Source organism: Lycorma delicatula, chromosome 1 (genome assembly GCF_047948215.1).
Source record: "Lycorma delicatula isolate Av1 chromosome 1, ASM4794821v1, whole genome shotgun sequence".
Taxonomy (NCBI): Eukaryota; Metazoa; Arthropoda; class Insecta; order Hemiptera; family Fulgoridae; genus Lycorma; species Lycorma delicatula.
The window spans coordinates 168445790-168465136 of NC_134455.1; the positions used below are offsets into that span (position 1 = coordinate 168445790).

At 31.1% G+C, this 19347-nt stretch overlaps 1 protein-coding gene across 1 annotated transcript in view; it reads left to right on the top strand.

Annotated features, from left to right (window-relative positions):
* The window catches only part of Eph (Eph receptor tyrosine kinase), an 807314-nt gene that overhangs the window by 582845 nt on the left and 205122 nt on the right, over positions 1-19347 (top strand). Inside the window, exon 3 of the mRNA XM_075367017.1 lies at positions 11230-11309. Coding sequence (XP_075223132.1) covers positions 11230-11309 — 80 coding nt within the window. The remainder of the gene's footprint in view (positions 1-11229; positions 11310-19347) is intronic.

The following is a 19347-nucleotide window of genomic DNA, read 5'->3' on the forward strand; positions in this document are numbered from 1 at the left end:
GCACTATTTGTTTTTGTAGTAATAGCATGCACTAATTGTTTTGTATTTATACAAGGATGGCTTAAAGGTTCACGGAAGGCTTTGCCATATGGTGTACCTATGGTTTGGCGTGAACCAAAGGATCATGTAACCGACTGTTACTTTTGTTTAACAAGTGTGTCTGGAATTTAAAAAAAAATCTAAACATACTGTAAAATATCCTTCATTGCAATCTACAATCAGGCCTGTATCTTACAATGAAGTTATTCCAGTTCCTGACCCACATGTGAATGTATGTTTCGAAAGCAGAGATGAAGAATCAGGCAGTACTAAAGAATACAGTAATCATTTTGATCATCTTATATCACAAGGTGAATTAAATGACTATGGTATATGGTATTAATTTGAAAGAGACATACGATATGATAAAAGACGTTCTTGAAAAAATAAATTATAAAAAACATAGCTGGAACATATGTGGTGATTTGAAAGTTATAGCTATTTTGTTAGGCATCCAGTTAGGCTATACTAAGTACATGTGTTTTCTTTGCGAATGGGACAGCCCAGCTAGGGATAAACATTATGTTACCAAAGAGTGGAAGAAACGAGACAACTTAACTCTAAACGGGAAAAAATATTATTCATGAGCCCTTAGTTGAACCCAAAAAAATATTTTCCCCCTCACGATATCATACTAGGACTAATGAAAAATTTTGTAAAAGCAATGAAGAAGGATAATACCGGATTTTTGAACATCAGGCAGAAATTTCCCACTGTAATTGTAAGAAAAATTAAAGAAGGAATATTTGTTGGTCTCAATTTATTTATTTAAAGCTAGGGGTAATAGAAAAATTATGTTTACAGATCTGTAATGTAAGAAAAAAAGCAATTCAAGAAATGGTATCACACTTAGAGAAACGTTAAAAAAGGTTTTTTGGTCTATCTTCACTCGATTCTAGGGTTGGTCTAGTGGTGAACGCGTCTTCCTAATCAGCTGATTTAGAAGTCGAGAGTTCCAGCATTGAAGTCCTAGTTAAGGCAATTACTTTTACACGGATTTAAATACTAGATCGTGGATACCGGTGTTCTTTGGTGGTTGAGTTTCAATTAACCACAGATCTCAGGAATGGTCGATCTGAGTCTGTACAAGACTACACTTCATTTACACTCATACATATCTCATCCTCTGAATCAATACCTGAATGGTAATTCCCGGAGGCTAAACAGGAAAAAGAAAAAAAAAAATTATACTATAGCAGCATTGTAATTCTATCACCATTTAAATATTATGTAGCTTGTATTCACGTCAGTAAATAATAAATGTAAGTAATAAATAGAAGCTTATCCAAAACGACCTGCATACACCTGATAACTGAATCCGTCTCAGACGCTACTTGCCTATCCACTGTACAAAAAGAAAATCTAGATGACGCCGTAGTGGTTAAATCCCGAATGCCGGTTAAGTTGAATGTATTAAAAAAAATATTTACATAATTTTTACATAAAATTAAGCATTTTTTAATTATCTTTTGTATTTATGTTTGATCGGTGATACAGTGCTAATACCTGTTGCTCGTCATCCACTAATGCATCATCCTATGTAGAAGATTAATTGTGACGACTAAATTAACTTGTTACTACTGTCGCGTGCTTGAGGTTCTAGGATATTGGGAGACAAACGTAAAAATTTCTTATAAACACAGTTTATTATTTTAAAAATATATAAAATGTTATAAATAATAATAAACGTATAACATACAAAATAGTAATTTAAATAAAAAGATAAAATTGATTTAATGAAAATTAAATTATTGATACCAAATTACAGTCCAATTACTAAAAACGTTAATAATTTTTTGACCATCCCTGAATTCATTTTGACCACTAATATTGCATTAACAATAACTGTAAAAAACCGAAAATTTATGCAATTCACTTCCTGCAAGTATTATTACTTTTTTACTGTTTATAAAAGAACTACCATACATTTTATGAATGAGTAGAATAATGTCATTTTCGTACAAATAACTCATCGAACAGCTTATTGTTTTCAACCACTTTCCGAAATGGAATACTGGTTACGCTTTTAGAAGAAAGTTTACTGTTATCGCTGTTATCACCGCTGCGCCGATCACGGCCTTGCAAAACTGCTGACACTATTCGCTGGTCCCTGGCAGTATTTATATCCACTGGCTTGCAGAACCAGTCCCGACCCGTCCTTTTGATTGACGAAGCTTAATATTTTTTATTGTCCGCGTCCTTAGTTTTGCTATAAGTTCCTTTTCCGGTCCGGTAATCCTTCCATTCAAACAGGAACTTTTTGAAGTGCCATTGTCTGTATTACAAAGACGAATTGTTAAAGGGACCCGTTATTCTAACTAAAGAATCTCTTTTAGCTCCTTTTAAATTCTTCTTCCTTTATCTTCTCTCTCTTTCTTCTTAATTGGAAAAAACCCGTTACACTGCCTCCGTTACATTACTATACCTTCTACAAGAAGAATCAGTTCCTAAAAAGGTGTTGAGGAATTATTTAATAAAATAATTATTTTTTGGAAATGCAGTCGAAGTTAAAGTTGTTTTATCTTGTCTTTTTTATTTTTTTGCTTTAAAGATTCATTAAAAATCTCTTCGTTTGTAAATTTAGTTATTGTAAATATTTTATTTTAAACTTAAAAATGATTAAATGAAATGTTATAATTAATGTTATAACTAAATTTTAAATTATGCTTTTAGTTCCTACCAAGAAATATATGTTTGTTTCGTTCTTTAAGTATTCAGGAACTTTAACCTTGCAAAATTGTATTAATTTTATTTTTTTTAATGCTGCATTCAAAATTCTTTCATCTATTTTAGTATTTAACAAGAGTTACCGTTTTTGTATTTCTTATTGCGTTTTTGCATATTTTAATTAAAAATTTTATGTATTGCAATAATTATAAATCTGTGCGGTCTTCAATATGATATTGAAAATTCAATACATAACTTCCTGAAGCGTAAAATAATACCGTTTTATAGTAATGCCCTCTGTATTACGGTCACACTTCACGGTTGTGAGATCTCTAGCTACCTTAATCAAGTGTGGAATTAACATTTTAAACTACGTTTTTATTTTTCTATTTCTCAGTTAATTGTTAATTTCATTAAAAAGTGTTTATTCCTTTGAATGATGTAATGATAAAACATTAAAGCACTGAAATCATAAAAAATTTTGGATCCATTCTGAAAAATTTTCTAATAATTTCCAGTTTCTATAAGTTAAACGCCAATCAGAAAAAAACCATCTAAATTAAAAAAAATGAGTTCGCCCAGCAGATAGATAACTTCAATACCGTTTTCTTCATCATCATTCAAAATCTATGAACATTATCAATTCGGTAAAATTCCTGTATACTGGCTTCACATTTTTTTTTTAATATCTTTTCTTGTTATCGAATAAACTTTTAATAATAAAAAGAAAATTTTACCATTAAATGTGTGAAACGTGTGATATTAACGTATAATATACGCATTGTATATCGCAGTATTTGTAATTTATCATGTACCCTTCGTCGATGGTCCTTCAGATGATTGGATTTGGGACTGCTGTAACATCTAGTTTTGCATCTCCCCTTTTGATTGCAATCGACTACACAAAAAGGCCCAAAAAAAGCCCAAAATTCAAAATACTTTTATTTTAGACTTTTTCTTAACTTCAGTAATCAGCTCTCATTTAGAGCTTTTCAACGATATATTATAAGTGGTACTTATTTTCATTGGTTCCAGAGTGAAAGTTTATAAATAAAATGTTTGGGTCTTAGGTGAAAGCACATCGGCGAGAATCCGACTTCATTTCATTTTTTTTAACTTCTTTTTAATTTAAATATATTGATTTATTAATAATTATTAACCTGTGATTGTAAAAAAAATTACAATAATTCAATAATAGAAAAAAAGTAATAAAAAATATAAATATATAAAAAATATATGTAATTTAATAGACGCACAAGGAAGTCATGTGGTGTCCATATCATATTTTTTGGTTTTGCCATTATACGTGCAAAACGGCTGATTTTCACAGAACACCCATGTTCATAAAATGAACTGTTTCTGTTACGCGAGTATCGTACAACTGATTACGCGAGTAAGTAACTGTAAAGTGTCGTTCACTTTCTATATAACTATTCAAAAACGCTTTTAAAAATATATATATTATAAAAAAAGATTATCTTAAAATATTAATATAGAATAACTTATATACGTAAATATCAAAATCATTTAATAAATACATAAAATTAAAAATATATTAAAATTAAATCTTCGGAATTTCTTTAGAAAAATTATTGTTGGAATATGATATTGAAATAAAGTAAGCATCATTCATGTTATAAATGAAATTAAGAAATTAAAATGGTATCTTGTAATCCTTCGTGCCAAGCATGTTGGTGGAATGACAGAATCGTTCGCCTCGGACAGAAGGCGCGAGCGGCCAGGAGATCTCTCTAACGGGCCATGAAGCGTAGTTCTCTGGAAGTTCAAGAGTCGGCTCATCATCGTTTTGCAATGGCCAGGGGAGCATACAAGGCGGCTATTAAGGAAGCCAAGAAGAGCTATTGGCAGCAATTGTGTGAGGCTATTGATCGAGATCCTTGGGAGAACAGTTTACAACTGGTAACACGCAAGTTTGATAGGAGAGCTCCAGTCCTTACAGAGGAGCAAGTTTTGGGGGCTGTCCAGACGTTGTTTCTCGAGGGGGATGATTCTCCGAGAGAGGAAACTGTCAAACAGTCATGACGTCTCGTCACTCTTCACTATGGACGGGAAACGGCTAAAACTGCATACCAGTGCGGGGCCGGGTGGTATCCCCACGGAGGTCATTCGGATCCTTGTAGAGAAGACCTGATAGAAATGCTTGAGGTTATGAACAGTTCCTACTATCTGATAACATACCTCAGTCATGAAAGGAATCTCGGTTGGTATTTTTACCGAAGCCCTGACGATTAAAAAAACGTTAACCGCCAGATATGCGTCACGAAATCCATCTGCATACCACTAGAAAAGAAGGTCGATGCTCGGCTAAAGCAGGACATTAAGCTTCATGGTGGTCTACCGAAATATATGGCTTCTGTAAAGGCGGGTCTACCCCAGACGCTGTGGGGCGGGTATGCCGTTTGGTCGAGGAGGCAGCTGCTGGCACCTGGTGTTATCTAAAAGACCGATGGCTCGCTTATGACACGCGGGGATCTCGACTTCGGTTTCTAACCAAGTATGGAGTTTCATAGAAATCGGTGATTAGCCCGACCCTGTGAAATATGGTATTTGACGGGTTGCTTCGTCGCCACTACGCAGCCGGGGTGATGCCGATCGCCTTTGCAGACGACCTTGCGCTGGTGATCTCCGCGAAATACGCTGACAAGGTGGTTGCTACTGCCAACGTGGCAATTCGTCTTGTGCAAGACTGGTTGAAGGGAAAAGGACTGACACCTTCTGCCTGTCTTGCGGGTAGCTTGATACCCCGGAGCACGTCGTGTTCGACTGTCGGGCGTGGAACAGGGAACGTCATTAATGTGAATTAATTTCTGGACCATTGTCAGTAGAGAATGTCGTGGATCATATTTTGGCCGATGAGGCGCAATTTCGGCAATATCTGATCACGTTACACGTATCCTTCAGCAAAAGGTTAGAGCTGATGGGGCAACGAGGGGATGAGAGACAGCTGTGCTGAGCTGCCGTTCGTTTGTGGATGCACAGGTGGATGGCAGTGAACCCATCGGGTTGGTCTAGTGGTTAACGCGTCTTCCCATATCAGCTGATTTGGAAGTCGAGAGTTACAGCGTTAAGTCCTAGTAAAGCCAGTTATTTTTACATGGATTTGAATACTAGATCGTGGATACCGGTGTTCTTTGGTGGTTGGGTTTCAATTAACCACACATCTCAGGAATGGTCGAACTGAGAATGTACAAGACTACATTTCATTTACACTGATACATATCATCCTCGTTCATCCTCTGAAGAATTATCTAAGCGGTAGTTACCGGAGGCTAAACAGGGTAAAAAAAAAAAGAAAGGTGCATGGCAATGATGAGGCACGAGGACTCTGTTGTCCTCTTGTGGAGAAGACCGTAGTCCTGGCAGAAATACCCTTTCGGGTGTTTTCGTTAGAGGCAGGATGGCATAAATACCGAGTTCCGTGTCCTGGAGTGGTGAATAGGAGCGATATAATCGGGCCTGGTAACCCTACTACGGGAGTTAGAGGCAAGCAATAAATTAAGTTTCGACCGGCGAGCCGATCTGTCATGCTGGACGTACTGCCGGTGGGCGGGGAGGGTAGTTAGAGTGAAAGGACACCTCCCCCGGACTGTGTTATGCGTCATTGTGGTATCCGGTCCGGTGGTGAGGGGGAAAAAAGAATAAAGTAATTAAAATACAGATAACATTTAGTAATCGATTTAAAAAATTTTGAATTTTCATCAATTTTATTCATGTCGTTTGTGTAAACTTATTTTTTCTTTTTCCTAATAAAGAAAAATGTATTTCCTAGTGATTTCTATGTTTTTTTTTCTGATTATGATACATTTTAAACCAGTTGTCGATAATATCGGAGGTTGATTAGGTTATATTTTTAAACTATTTAAAAAACAAAAGATCTTAATTCGGCACGTATGTTTGTATATGTATAGAGCTGTTTATATATATATATATATATATATATATATATATATATATATATATATATATATATATATATATATATATATATTTGCAAGTTAAAATAAAATAAAGTTAAAAATCAGATGTGGACACCACATGACTTCCTTGTATGCCTATTAAATTACATACACACATCTTTTTTAAATGAAAAGTACTTAAAATTTTATTTTATTAATAACTTCTGATATTTATTGATATATTTTTTTATTGTTATTAGTGAATTATTATTTATTGTACAAATTTTGTTTCAATTAGAGGTTAATAATTATTAATAAATTAGAATATCTAAATTAACAAAAAAACAAACGTAACTGTAACGTACGTACAGACGTCACGCCGAAACTAGAAATTCAGGGATGGTCGAAATATATATTTCCGTTGAAATTCGAAAACCGTAATTTTTCGCGATCATAATACTTCCTTTACTTCGTACAAGGAAGTAAAAATTGAAACCGTCATGAAAAACGCAGTAAAATAATAATAATAATACTTTTTAATCCCTCTTTTAATTCTACCTTTTTGAAAATGTTGCCAAATTTTGATGGTTAAATGGCAATTGTGTTTAATTTGGCGTCCACTCAAAAATATCAAAAAGTCTGTAATATTTTATTTATTTATTTATGCGATTTTTTTAAACGTTTGTTTCATTTTTTAAGCGTTTTTTTTTGTTTTTTTTTTACATGACCCTCTAAAATCGACCTGTAGTCCATTGATTACAGTAGTTACATGATTTTAACTTTAGTCTCGATCGGTATATTTTCAAGAGAAATGGTTTTTAAAATTTTTCATAGAATGTTTCTTCTGTCATACCTTTTCTGGATTTCAAGTATTCATTTCTCTTTATTATTTTTGTTTGTTTTATTCGTTTAAATTAATAAGTATTCTCATATATTAGCAAAATTAGTGATATTTTCATATAAATCTTTTTGAGGATTAAGGAACCTAATATATTTTTAGCTTGATTAATATAAAGTTTCACACTTGCAGTTAGTTATATTTCTTAACAACTTACATAATTTGAATATTATTATGAGAAAATAAAGTATACTTGTTACGTTTTAAATACAGTTTGCATATGTGTAATAATAATGTTTGATAATATAGTCTGAATAAACAGTAAATTTGAATAAGTTTCTGTTACACCTTCCTCACAATCTGTTCACGTCACGTATCACGCGCTAATGAGAAAATTAATTGAGGCAGAATCAATTGAATTTTTCAAAATCTGAACCACCAAATAAACCTCCTTTTCAAGTTATTGAAAAATATACTTCTGGTTTTACCAACCCAGACTAGCATAAATTAACCCATGGAATAATAAATAGAGTTAAAAAAATAAAATGCTGTTCAATTTTTTTGTAAGGCGTTGTATTTCATTACATTATATCGTATCGGAATATAAATATATTAGTTCCCCTTCTGAGTGAAGACAGTTTACATAATGCATAGTTTCCGTTAATGAGAGATGCATTTGTTGATAACTAATCAATTTAACGTATAAAAAATATCTGAAGTCCGAAAAAAATAGTCAGAATTAGTTGCCTTCAAAGTAATGATGTCCATTTTACACAAGATCTGTGTCGAATCGGGTGACGGCTTACCCACGATTCGGGGTGGCTGGTAAATCGTTGTAGTAACAGTTGGTTTGACTCTGTAAAAAAGGGATAGTAAATTACTTTACTGCAAACTTTCTTTAATAAACCTGGCACGAAATGTGAAAGAAATCGATATTCTTGCGGTAGAAAGGCAGGAACGTTATGCTGCTAGGAAGTTGGATGAGTTGACTTCCGAAAAGAACTGGAAAGTCGAGCAGCGTGGATTTGATTTATGGCAAGCTAGATGGGATGAGAAGAAGACGAGCGGTATACTCACGATCTCTTCCCAGATGTTAGGTGCTAGCGGCGCGTTTTCTGGATTTCTCCAAACAAGTATGTCGCGCAGTTTCTTTCGGGGCGAGCTGGCGAGATTCGGCCTGGTTGATACGGGTTTATGCCCGCAGTGCGGGTTATTATATGACGCATTTCATGTACTATATGAGTGCATGAAATATGGTGAGAAGCGTAAGATCATTTGTTGACTGGATATTCTTGGATCAGTGCTGAATTTGCATCAGAACTGGGGTAACCAGGCTGAATGGTCTATAATTGAGGAATTAATGGTTTATCTAGCAAAAGGAATGATAGAGGAGGAGGTTTAATCTCGGTTGGGCTTCCTTTGTGTACTTTGTCTCTTTTGTTTTTATTGTTCTTGTTTCTTTGTTTTTGTTAATTCTTTATTAGTTATGTTATGGTTTGTATTTTTGTTTTATGTTTTGTGTGTTTTAGTTAGTTCAAGTTGGATGTCGGGCTCACTTTTACCTCCTCGGGTATTTGTAGCTGATTTCAGTTCCTTCACCCAACGATTGCGGATTCAATCTTCTTTAAGACTAATTGAGATGTATACGTGTCCGAGTTTGTTAAAAGTACACCGATGGGAAGTCGCTTGCGGCATTCGCATCGGTGGCATCCTGGCTGAGGAAAGACTGCAACATGTCTACCGCTGAGGTTTTTGAAGATGACCACCGGTAAAGCCCATACCGATGGGCTACCACTGGTACGAAGGGGATGGCGCGGCGACCGGAAATGTCACATGGTGGATGTCTTCCTCTTTGGAGTCAGGGTGGCACGGAGTGTTTATCGAATTATTAATTTATTAAACCGTTTCGTGAATGAGTTATATCTCATTTCGGATCGCCTAAAACCGTTCGGTGATGGAATCTAGTATTGATCGTTGTGCTATGTGCAATGTTCTCTTTATTCAATCTTTTCACTTATGAATTTATGAAAAAAATAATTTTAATTTATTTTTTCTTTAAACTTATTTAAGGGAACATGTTATTCATGATTGTTTCTAATTAAATAATATCTGAAGTAATTTTCCAACAAAATAAATATCGTTATTATTATTATTATTATTAGCGATTAATTTATTTATAATTCTAATATGCTGATTTCACATGGTAACTGATAACACAATTCACTGCAAATCGTTAAAATTTATTAGATTTCAGTGATGTGAAGATATTACGTGAAAGTTTAACAACATAAAAAGCTGTGGCTTTAATCAAAGGCTTTTTATTTAATTATATAAAACAATTAAACGGTATTTTGTTGTAAAAGATTATTAAAACCATGCTATATATATTTTTTCTCTGTTTATAAATGGGATTTTTTTAGTTCATTAAACGATGTAGGTTATTGATTGGTTTTCAACGGATGTTTTAATTTAAGTTTAATGGTTATGTTATGATGTGTAAAATTCATTACAATGTTTTAATGCAAAAAATAAATAAATAAATTTAAAAGTCAGAAAAAGTGAATGTAGCTAAATTAAAAAAAAAAAATTGGGATTTTTATGTAATACACAATTTTAATTAATTTTACCTTTAGTTTTATAAATATATTTGAATACCTTTATTGATTAGTGGTATTTTTATTACACTCTGTTACATATAAAAGCGTATAAATTATTTTGTTGTACGGGTTAAGAAATTAAATTGGTAACTCTGAACACGATGAATAATTGTTAAAGTGCAATATTTGGACGTCGCTAAAACATGCTAGGAACTTATTAATTATAGGTCCTAAGGCACGTCCTGCCGCGTTACCACCAACATAGGCAACCCCTTTCATAGGAATTCGCGGTCACTGGTTATAATCCTGAGTTAAGTTTATACTCCTTTTTTATAATCGTTTCTTTTGTTTTGAAAAAATTATTCTTCTTTTGTCTTAGTTTTGTGTATTAATTAATTTGAATTTTTGTGCATTCGAGTATATAACAATTATTTATTCCGGTTGTTTGACTTTATGATATTTTACATCGAATTTCTAAATAATTTTATTTATCGGTTGGAAAATATTTTTTTAATTAAATTTGATGAGTAATTTATTTTTTAATAAACTTACAAGTACCCTTGAAGTTTATTTTTTTTAAATCTATTTTTATTTAAAAATGCATACTTTTTATTACACTACTTTTACTAAATATTTCTCCCGATAACTTTAGAGTATTACAATATAATAAATAGCGTTATTTGTTATAATGCGTTGATTGCGTAGGCCTATTACGCATATTTAATTAATATTCATTATACTAAAAAGATATGTATTCGTTTATTTCTTTATGTTTAAATTTTATTGCTTTCATATTTTGTTTACTCGTGAATTTTTCATTTTCAAATTTTCCGTTAGAATTTTTCTTCCGTTCTCACTATCGATGAGAAGTCAAAATATTTTATACACGATTATATTAATATATACTGAACTGGACCTTTATTGTGTAAATCTTTAACGCGAATCCAAAGCCTCACTGAATTCCCTTGAAGTGTAAAGGTATATCAGATAAAAATTTTTACACTTAACATACTTTTTTAGTTAAAATAATTTTTTCAAAATTTATTGGTTTATGAGAGTAGTGCTTTCATAAACCGCATGACTCTAATTTATTTTTCATTATGTTAAACTACAGCGCTTTTTATTTTATAATAAATAAGTATATTTATAGTTACGATTTATTTTGTTGCAGTGGTATTGTTGGACACATCGACCGAAGAAACTTTAGAATGGACTCGATATCCCTATGGTCCTCAAGGAAACACGCCTGGAGTAAGTTATATATCAAGTAACCTTTTATTTTTTTATTATTTTTATAGTCACCATGAGACCATTCAAAAAAATAAGTATTTAATCATCTTAATGTAAAAAAAATCATATATGACGCTCCATTTAATTTTATACTTATCCTTAGAATGTATTCTCGTAAAAAAGGAAACAATAATTATATTATTCAGGTTAAAATTACTTTACTTTTTTCTTATCGTTTTATTGCTCTTCCGGTACAAAACAATTGATTCTATAACTTCTTTTTATCTTTTTTTAATTTTTACGCTCATTTTTCCAGTTTCTTTTCTGGGGTTTGATTCCCCATCAAATAAATACCTCCCCGGTATTTATTGAAACTTTTAATGGCCGGATGCTCTAACCTACTGGAAGTTATTCTGTGTGGAAATTTAAACCGCTTGAAAAATAAAACTCTGATCGCATCGAACCCAAAACCTGCTGCATGAAAGTTAAAGACGTAACTCTACCCAAATGTCAGGTGATTCTAAAATGATAATAGAAATAAGCTGTATTTTTTTACATGGCCAGTGTAGTCAAACAAATTTCTAGTTAAATAATATTGTAATTTTGTTTTATTTTCAGTTTTCCTTGTAAATAATATTAATAGTTTTCATCGAGAATAGTAACTTATCATTGCTGTTTTAGTAATATTTCTATACTCCGTAACAGAGTATTTTTATCACGATCTCTTTAAACATTATCGAGTGTTAAGTCACTTATATATATTTGTCCAAAGAGTAAATTAATTCATATCTGTTGGTCGTATTGAAACAGTCATCATTTATACCATTAATAGTAGAGAAATATTTAAATTTCAGTGAAGCAAATAGTGTGATGTTCGATTGTATAATATATTTGTTGATAGATTAGTAATCTCAAAGGTTCAGTCTAATGTAATATTTAATCATGTTACCGTGGAATTGCAAATGCATGAGCGTGATATTTATCAGTTCTGTATGAAGTTCCAGCCGTACATCGTATAGAAAGATGGTCGTACTAAATCCATTAATATTTTTGCAGGGTTAGTCTACTTTTGCCTTTCAAAAAATTGTTTCTGGAATCAATTTTTTTTGTATGGGTAAGATTAATGGCATTTTGTTTTGAATCTTTGTTTTTTTATTTAATTTTTTCGATATTTGTATCATGTAGTTACAAGAAAATGGGGTAGTTTATTTTTCAGTATTTTGAAAAAGTAAGAACCTACGTAATTACCTACATAATTGTTTTGAATCGTTCTCTTCCTTGTTCTCACACGGTCTTTTTATTTCTTTCTCTCTGGGATTTTAATTATTTATTATTCTTTTTGTAATTTCGGTTGTATCGTTTAGTCATTTAAGATAAATTTCAAACCCAATTAGCAGTTGCAGTAATGACCTAACTTTCTCTGTTTGAAACAGATTTAAAAGTTGTTTTTGAGAAATGTCTATCTAACACTATATTTATAAAAAAAAAGTTATATACGTATAAAGAATGGATAAAATAATCATACTTATATATCACAATTGTTTATAATTCAAATCAATGAAAATCGTGGATACTAATAATTATGATAAATGATTTCTTTGTTTTGATTCCTGCATCTCAACTGACGTCATTTTCTTTTGTGCGTTATCTTTTTCTTCCTGGAATCATTAGTTATCCTGAAATACACTGTATCACTCGTTAACATATTCTCTATCTCCGCAATCATCTTTCCAAAATTTCTAACTTTTTTGGGATCGCGCCAAATTCCCTTTCACCTCTTATGTTCATATAGCATCTTTTTATTTATTCTGTACCAGTAGCACATCTTTCCAACTCACCCCTCACCGTATTCGGCCATCTACCTAGATTTAAATTCCTCATCGTGTTTATACACATTATTATTAAGATACATCTTATTTTCCGTTAATTCGAATAGTTAATTAGTAGTGATTATTCTGTAGTTAAATTTCATGTTTGTTATTTATTTTTTTGTTGCTTTTATAGAAATCAGTTTTCTTTGTTATTATTTGTCGTGATTTGCGTATAGTTATTTGTATGAGATTATATAGCGTATGGACATTAACATCATTATTGGGTAATAGATATATTCTGTTACAGTAAGTAAATTGTTTTTTTCTTACCCTATACAAAGTTGTATCGCGTGTGCAGACTGAAAACCAGTGATGACCATTAATTTTATTCATTCCTCATTCGGTATAGACGAGACGTGCACGCATGTTCGTTTTTTTATCTCCCGCTTCTGAAAGGACTCTTTCGTCCGTCCGTACAGTAGAAGTTAGAAGGCGCTCGGATTGTTAAATAATAATTTTAATCCAGGACTATTATTTGAGCTCATTTACATCGGTCACTCTACTACCGTGATCGGTTTCGGAACCAGTTTTCTCAGTGGGATACATGTTCTTTTCCTTTATCTTGTCTCGTTTCGTAAAGTGTGATTGTTTATTGTGTAAGAGTAATATATATAACCTAATTCAATTACTGTATTGTGAACGCTCAAACGCACATGGACGCACACTTTTTTAATAGGTTATCGGTGTAAAATAATAAATATGTATAGAATTTAAAGGAAGGAAACTGATGTCGACGTAATTCTATAACGTTCGCATGCAACGGGATGTAGCACAGCAGACGTTCGGTTTGACGTGCGTGTACACGTGCGTGGTTATTGCTGGTGCATCTTCTGTTTAAAACGAATGACAACTGTTCCTGTCTTGATTTAGCTGTGATTTATGTAGACCGGTCGGCTCTGATTACAATCTTGTGGCATGTTGAACGGTTTGTTTTATAAAAACTTGTACCGTTTGATAATGATTCACAAAGCGGATACCACACACGCATTTGTGACTATATTTCGTCCATCTCTTACCCGGTCTTTTTGAGCGATCAATCAGGGCTGATTGATTCTGATCCCGTGTGGTGAACGTAAAGAAGGGGTTGCAAGATATTAATGAATCATAACTGCGTGTACGTGAAACGATTGATTTGATGAACGTCGAAAGTAGTTTTCTTGTATTGCGTCATTTGTTTTTACTTTACTACTACAGTTCACCGAATTAAAATTCCTTTTTAATAATATGAGGATCGTAATTTATATACGTAACTACATTCAGATAAACAGTTTTAGATGTAAATTCAGTTAACTAATTTTGATAGGTTCAATTTTGGCTCAAGAATGTTAAAGGTTGAATTAATTACATTTCAACTCGTGTAACTGTAATTGGAGATGGATCTTTTTACTAATATTAGCAGGAAATCAAACTTTTATTGGATATAGTTAGTATAAAGCGCATCTTTTCTTATGGATTTCAAGAATTGATTAACGTGGTTCTACCTATTTTATTGAATTTTCTTCGTAAGATTTTGATTTAAAGGTTATAATAAAAAGCAATTTCTCTCCCTGGTAAAAAGTAGTTTCTCTTAGAGAAGTTGCTTTACAGTAGAGTTATTTGTAAAGTGTTTGATAGTAATCATCATCATCATGGGATGTAAATCAAAACGGTCAGATTCAAACCAGCCATTAATGTTACTATATTATAGGCCGACTGTTACTGCATTCCATTAACTAAATTGTATGTATAAAAATTTAATATTTATTTGTCGTTTTTCTTGTGATGCAAACAAGTTTATTTCTATTCCTTTCACGCGATATAACTGAGTAAAATAAAAAATATTATCGAAAAATGTTAAGATAGAAATAAAGGGAAAGTGTACGTAAGATTTATGATCAGTTATGGGATAACTTATAACTTACGAGATCAAATTAATAATAGACTTAAATATATTTTTGGAAGATTTCAAATAAACGAATCATTTAAAGAAATTGTATGATATATTGAAAGAAAATATCGCTTCAGGGAATTATGTTATATATATAAATTTTCGGGTGATAAATTCGTAGTGTAACACTTTGATGTTATCTAAATGGTAGAAATTTGGAAGTTTACGAAAGAATTGTAAGGGTAGAAGAAGAAGAGGGTAGAGGTATTCTCTACAGCATCTCTTATCTGTAAGCTGAAAAAATATCGGTTATTAGTTTCTGTTTTCATATTGTGAGTGTCCCTGATGACAGTCGATAAATATTATTCATTACATGAGTTACACTGAACCCCAGCCATCGGATCTTAATAAAACAGAGCCAACTGAAAATATATTATAGTATTGTAATATGGGGTTTATTTTATTTTGAATGAAATATTTCTTAAATCAATAAATAATACTATCGATCTTTTTGTAACACTTAAACCCGATAATATAATCATATATTTAAATGCGATGCTGTTATTTTGTTCGTTTTGTTATTTTTGTTTGTAACCTACCTGTATACTATTAGTGCATTACAATCTTATAATGATTTATTATATATATATATATATATACGATAAAAAATGCTGATCAAAAAGTTAGTATAAATTTATATATATATATATATATATATATATATATATATATATATATATATATATTTTATTTTTATTTTTACTAAAAATACATATTTAATGTTAATTATCGTCTTACCATACATTTGTCAGAGTAATTTACTACATGTTTTCCTTCAGCAAAGTATCAGCATCACCAGGGAATGAAACGTAATTGTAGATATTTTCATTCACTGATTATGCTGATGCGTTGATGCGGCGAAACATGTAGGAAATTCCTACGACAGATTTGTGGTAAGACGATAATTAGAATTATATTTATGCTTTTAGCAAAAAATATATAAATCTATGTTAAATGTTTTATGGTTAAATTTATATATATATATATATATATATATATATATATATATATATATATACAAATACATATATATATACATATTTATTTTTTACTCACACAGACTGCAGAAATACACATTCAGGATGAATGTGAATGAAAATTTGTATTTTTTCTGCAAGAATAATTTTGGGCATAACGTTTATAAATTATTTTCATTATTATTAAAAAAATATATATATATTTGAAAAATATTTACATTTAAAAATGTATTATTAAACTATTATTTGATCCAACTTATTGGTTTTCTTTTAATGATTAATTAACCGCATACGTTCAAGTTTGTAGATGGAAATATGGAAAGGAAATTTTGTAGCGTGTGAAAAAATGTCATGCCTGACCGGGGATCGAAAGATGAAAGAAAAGTTACAAAAAAAAAAACATTTGCAAAATTAAATTTTGAATTTAGGATTTTCATGAATTATGTATATTTGATTTAACAACTGCTTGATTTTTGTAACAACTGCTTGCAAATCCTAAATAAGTATGAAAAATTAGTATTCTACATTTTAATGAGAGGTAAAATTGTAAATCTTACGAACCGGCTTTGCCTTTAAATTTTACATTGAAATATAGCTATTTTAAGTTATAATCAAGAAATAAAATTCATTCACCAATATTGAATTGTAAGAAGTATATGTCTTTTATATCTTATAAATTTAACAATATAAATAACGCTTTTAATGAAAAGCGTTATTTATAATGTTAAATGAAATATTATGAAATAAAGCTGTTTATGAAAAGCGTTATTTTTGTTGTTGATATTCCATCTCCTGGATACTCTGTAGAGTAAATTAGCATATGAGTTAATGTATCTTTTTGTACTGCCGTTCTTCTAGAATGTCAATTTCATAAAAAAGTTAAGAAAAAATAAAAATAAAACTCTTTTTTATTTCCTAAATACTTTTATAAAAGCAGATTTATGAAAAGCGTAGACTGGTTTTGTGTAGCAAGAACCCTTTCCGGAAAACAAAAATCGCAGACTATTTTCCTATTAAAACATCAGTTGAGGTAAGATACAACTTTACAGTTGAGATCTGATGGAACGGTTTGCTTAGTTCAGTCGATTACTTTCATATGTCACACGATTCTGAAGAATGAACGAGCGCTTCCCTCGAGTTTGCGTTACGTAATCTGTACCTACAAAACAGCATGTCCTGACTGACTGATTGATTCATCAACGCTCAGCCGAAACTATTGAAGATAAATTGATGAAAATTTGTATACATGTTCTCCTTTCCAACGTAAGGAGAACCTTACGTTGTAAGTGCATACAAGAAAGGATTTTTTGAAATTCCGAGTTTTAAGGGGTAAAATAGACTTTTAATTTTTCTTTTAAATTCGGCTATTTTTTGGAATTTCTCCATACCAAATTAAAGATATCAACTTGATTTTGGTGCGTGTAATTTTCATGAAATATCAAATACAAATTTCTAGATTTTTCGGAATTCGACCTTGAAAGAAGTGAAGAAAGGTAAAAAAAAAAAAACAATGATTGCAAATTTTTCCAATTCCCAGCTATATTAAACGAGATATTCACTAGATTGGGGCTTGCAAATACTCTTCAGATAAATATCTAAAAACCATTTTCGGGTTTTTTAATTTCCATTTTTTTAAGGAGTGCAATGATATAAATGATTTCATTATTGTTTACGGGTAAAGTTGTAGGCTAATTTCACGACTACCTTTTCATATCACCGCAGACCCCAGATTTAGAAAGAAATAGACGTTAAAAATGTTCTGACCAAAATTGTTGATCAGTAATGTACTGCTGCTGACCCGGTTAAAGATACCATAATCTTCCGAGTAATTTGCGTAAGACGTCAACTACTGAAAGAGCCACCTTTTGGCGGGGGTTGTTAGTTTCTCATTTTACCGATCCTTCGTAAGTCGATTTATCACCGTTCATTCTTTTTCCTTATCTCTGATCCTTTCCTCCATTATGGTATTCTGTGATTTATCGATAGATACACGTTCGCTTAATGTTGAGGATTTGAAAAGTCCGACTTGGCGTTAATCGATCTAAACCGGTACTCCAAATCCTTAGTACGGACAATACAATCAATGGACTGAAATATTTCCTCTTATTAAGAAAATTCATCCTACAATTTTCAGTAACATCTTGTCGGCCGATTTAATGAAACGCGTTACAAACATACAAACAATGAATTAAACGTTACGGAAATAGTTTGACAAATTAAAATTATTCTTCTGTCAACTCTTTTGAAATTCTTAATTTTGGAGGGAAAAAATTCAGAGTGGTTTTACAGATGGTTAATTTTTATTTATATAAATTACATGAATCTTTTATTTAATACTTTTTTCTAGCTTTATTGTATAATAAAAACGACTAAATTTGATTTACGATTACATATTGTTTTAATTGTTCATAATTATTTAATATTTAAAAAGATATAAAAAAAGTAGTAGTTATAGTGAATTGTTGGTTAGTAAGTATTATGAATTTCACTGTTAATCATACAGAGAAAAAGGACTTTAATTATAATAATTTTTAAATTAATCGCTTGTTGATAAAATAGGTTCACGTATGCCATGACCTCTTACATCCAATTACGGTTTGATAATAATCATAATGCCACATAACTTTTATAGACCTTTTGATATACGAGTATTTCCATTATTATTATCTAAATAAAGTTGTTGGATTTAAGCTTAATAATTAATTATTAAAAAAAAAAAATAATAATAATAATAAACTTTATTGCTTCAGCTATATTTACTGGAAATACAATGAAATATTCTCTGACTTTTAATAAAAATTTAATTATTTGTCAATTTATTAGTTATTATTATTATTAAGCGTTCGTTATTTTCGTCAATTAATTTTATACAGAATATTTTGTTCCTTGTTATTTTTTTAATTAAAAGTTTTTGTTATCGTACGCATTCATAATTGCGTCTCATCTCTGATATAATTTTAATAATAGAGTTCTACAACAAAATTAAATTTTTTTATATACCACTGAGGTTTGGAGCAGGATACATATATAGGTTTTTGAATCATTTAAAACATTTTATAACCACTTTTTCTTATATTTTTCTTTTATTACAAAATAACCAAAACAAACTTTTTTATTCAGGATTATTATTATTTACCAAATCTTTGTCAGTATTTTATTATGTTTGTGCAAGTATGTGTGTAACTTTATAAGAAATAATAAAAACTCAAATCGGTTTTTCCACACTATCGCTTCTACATAAGTCTCCAATTAATTTTAGAACCAAATTAAACATCGAGATTGCT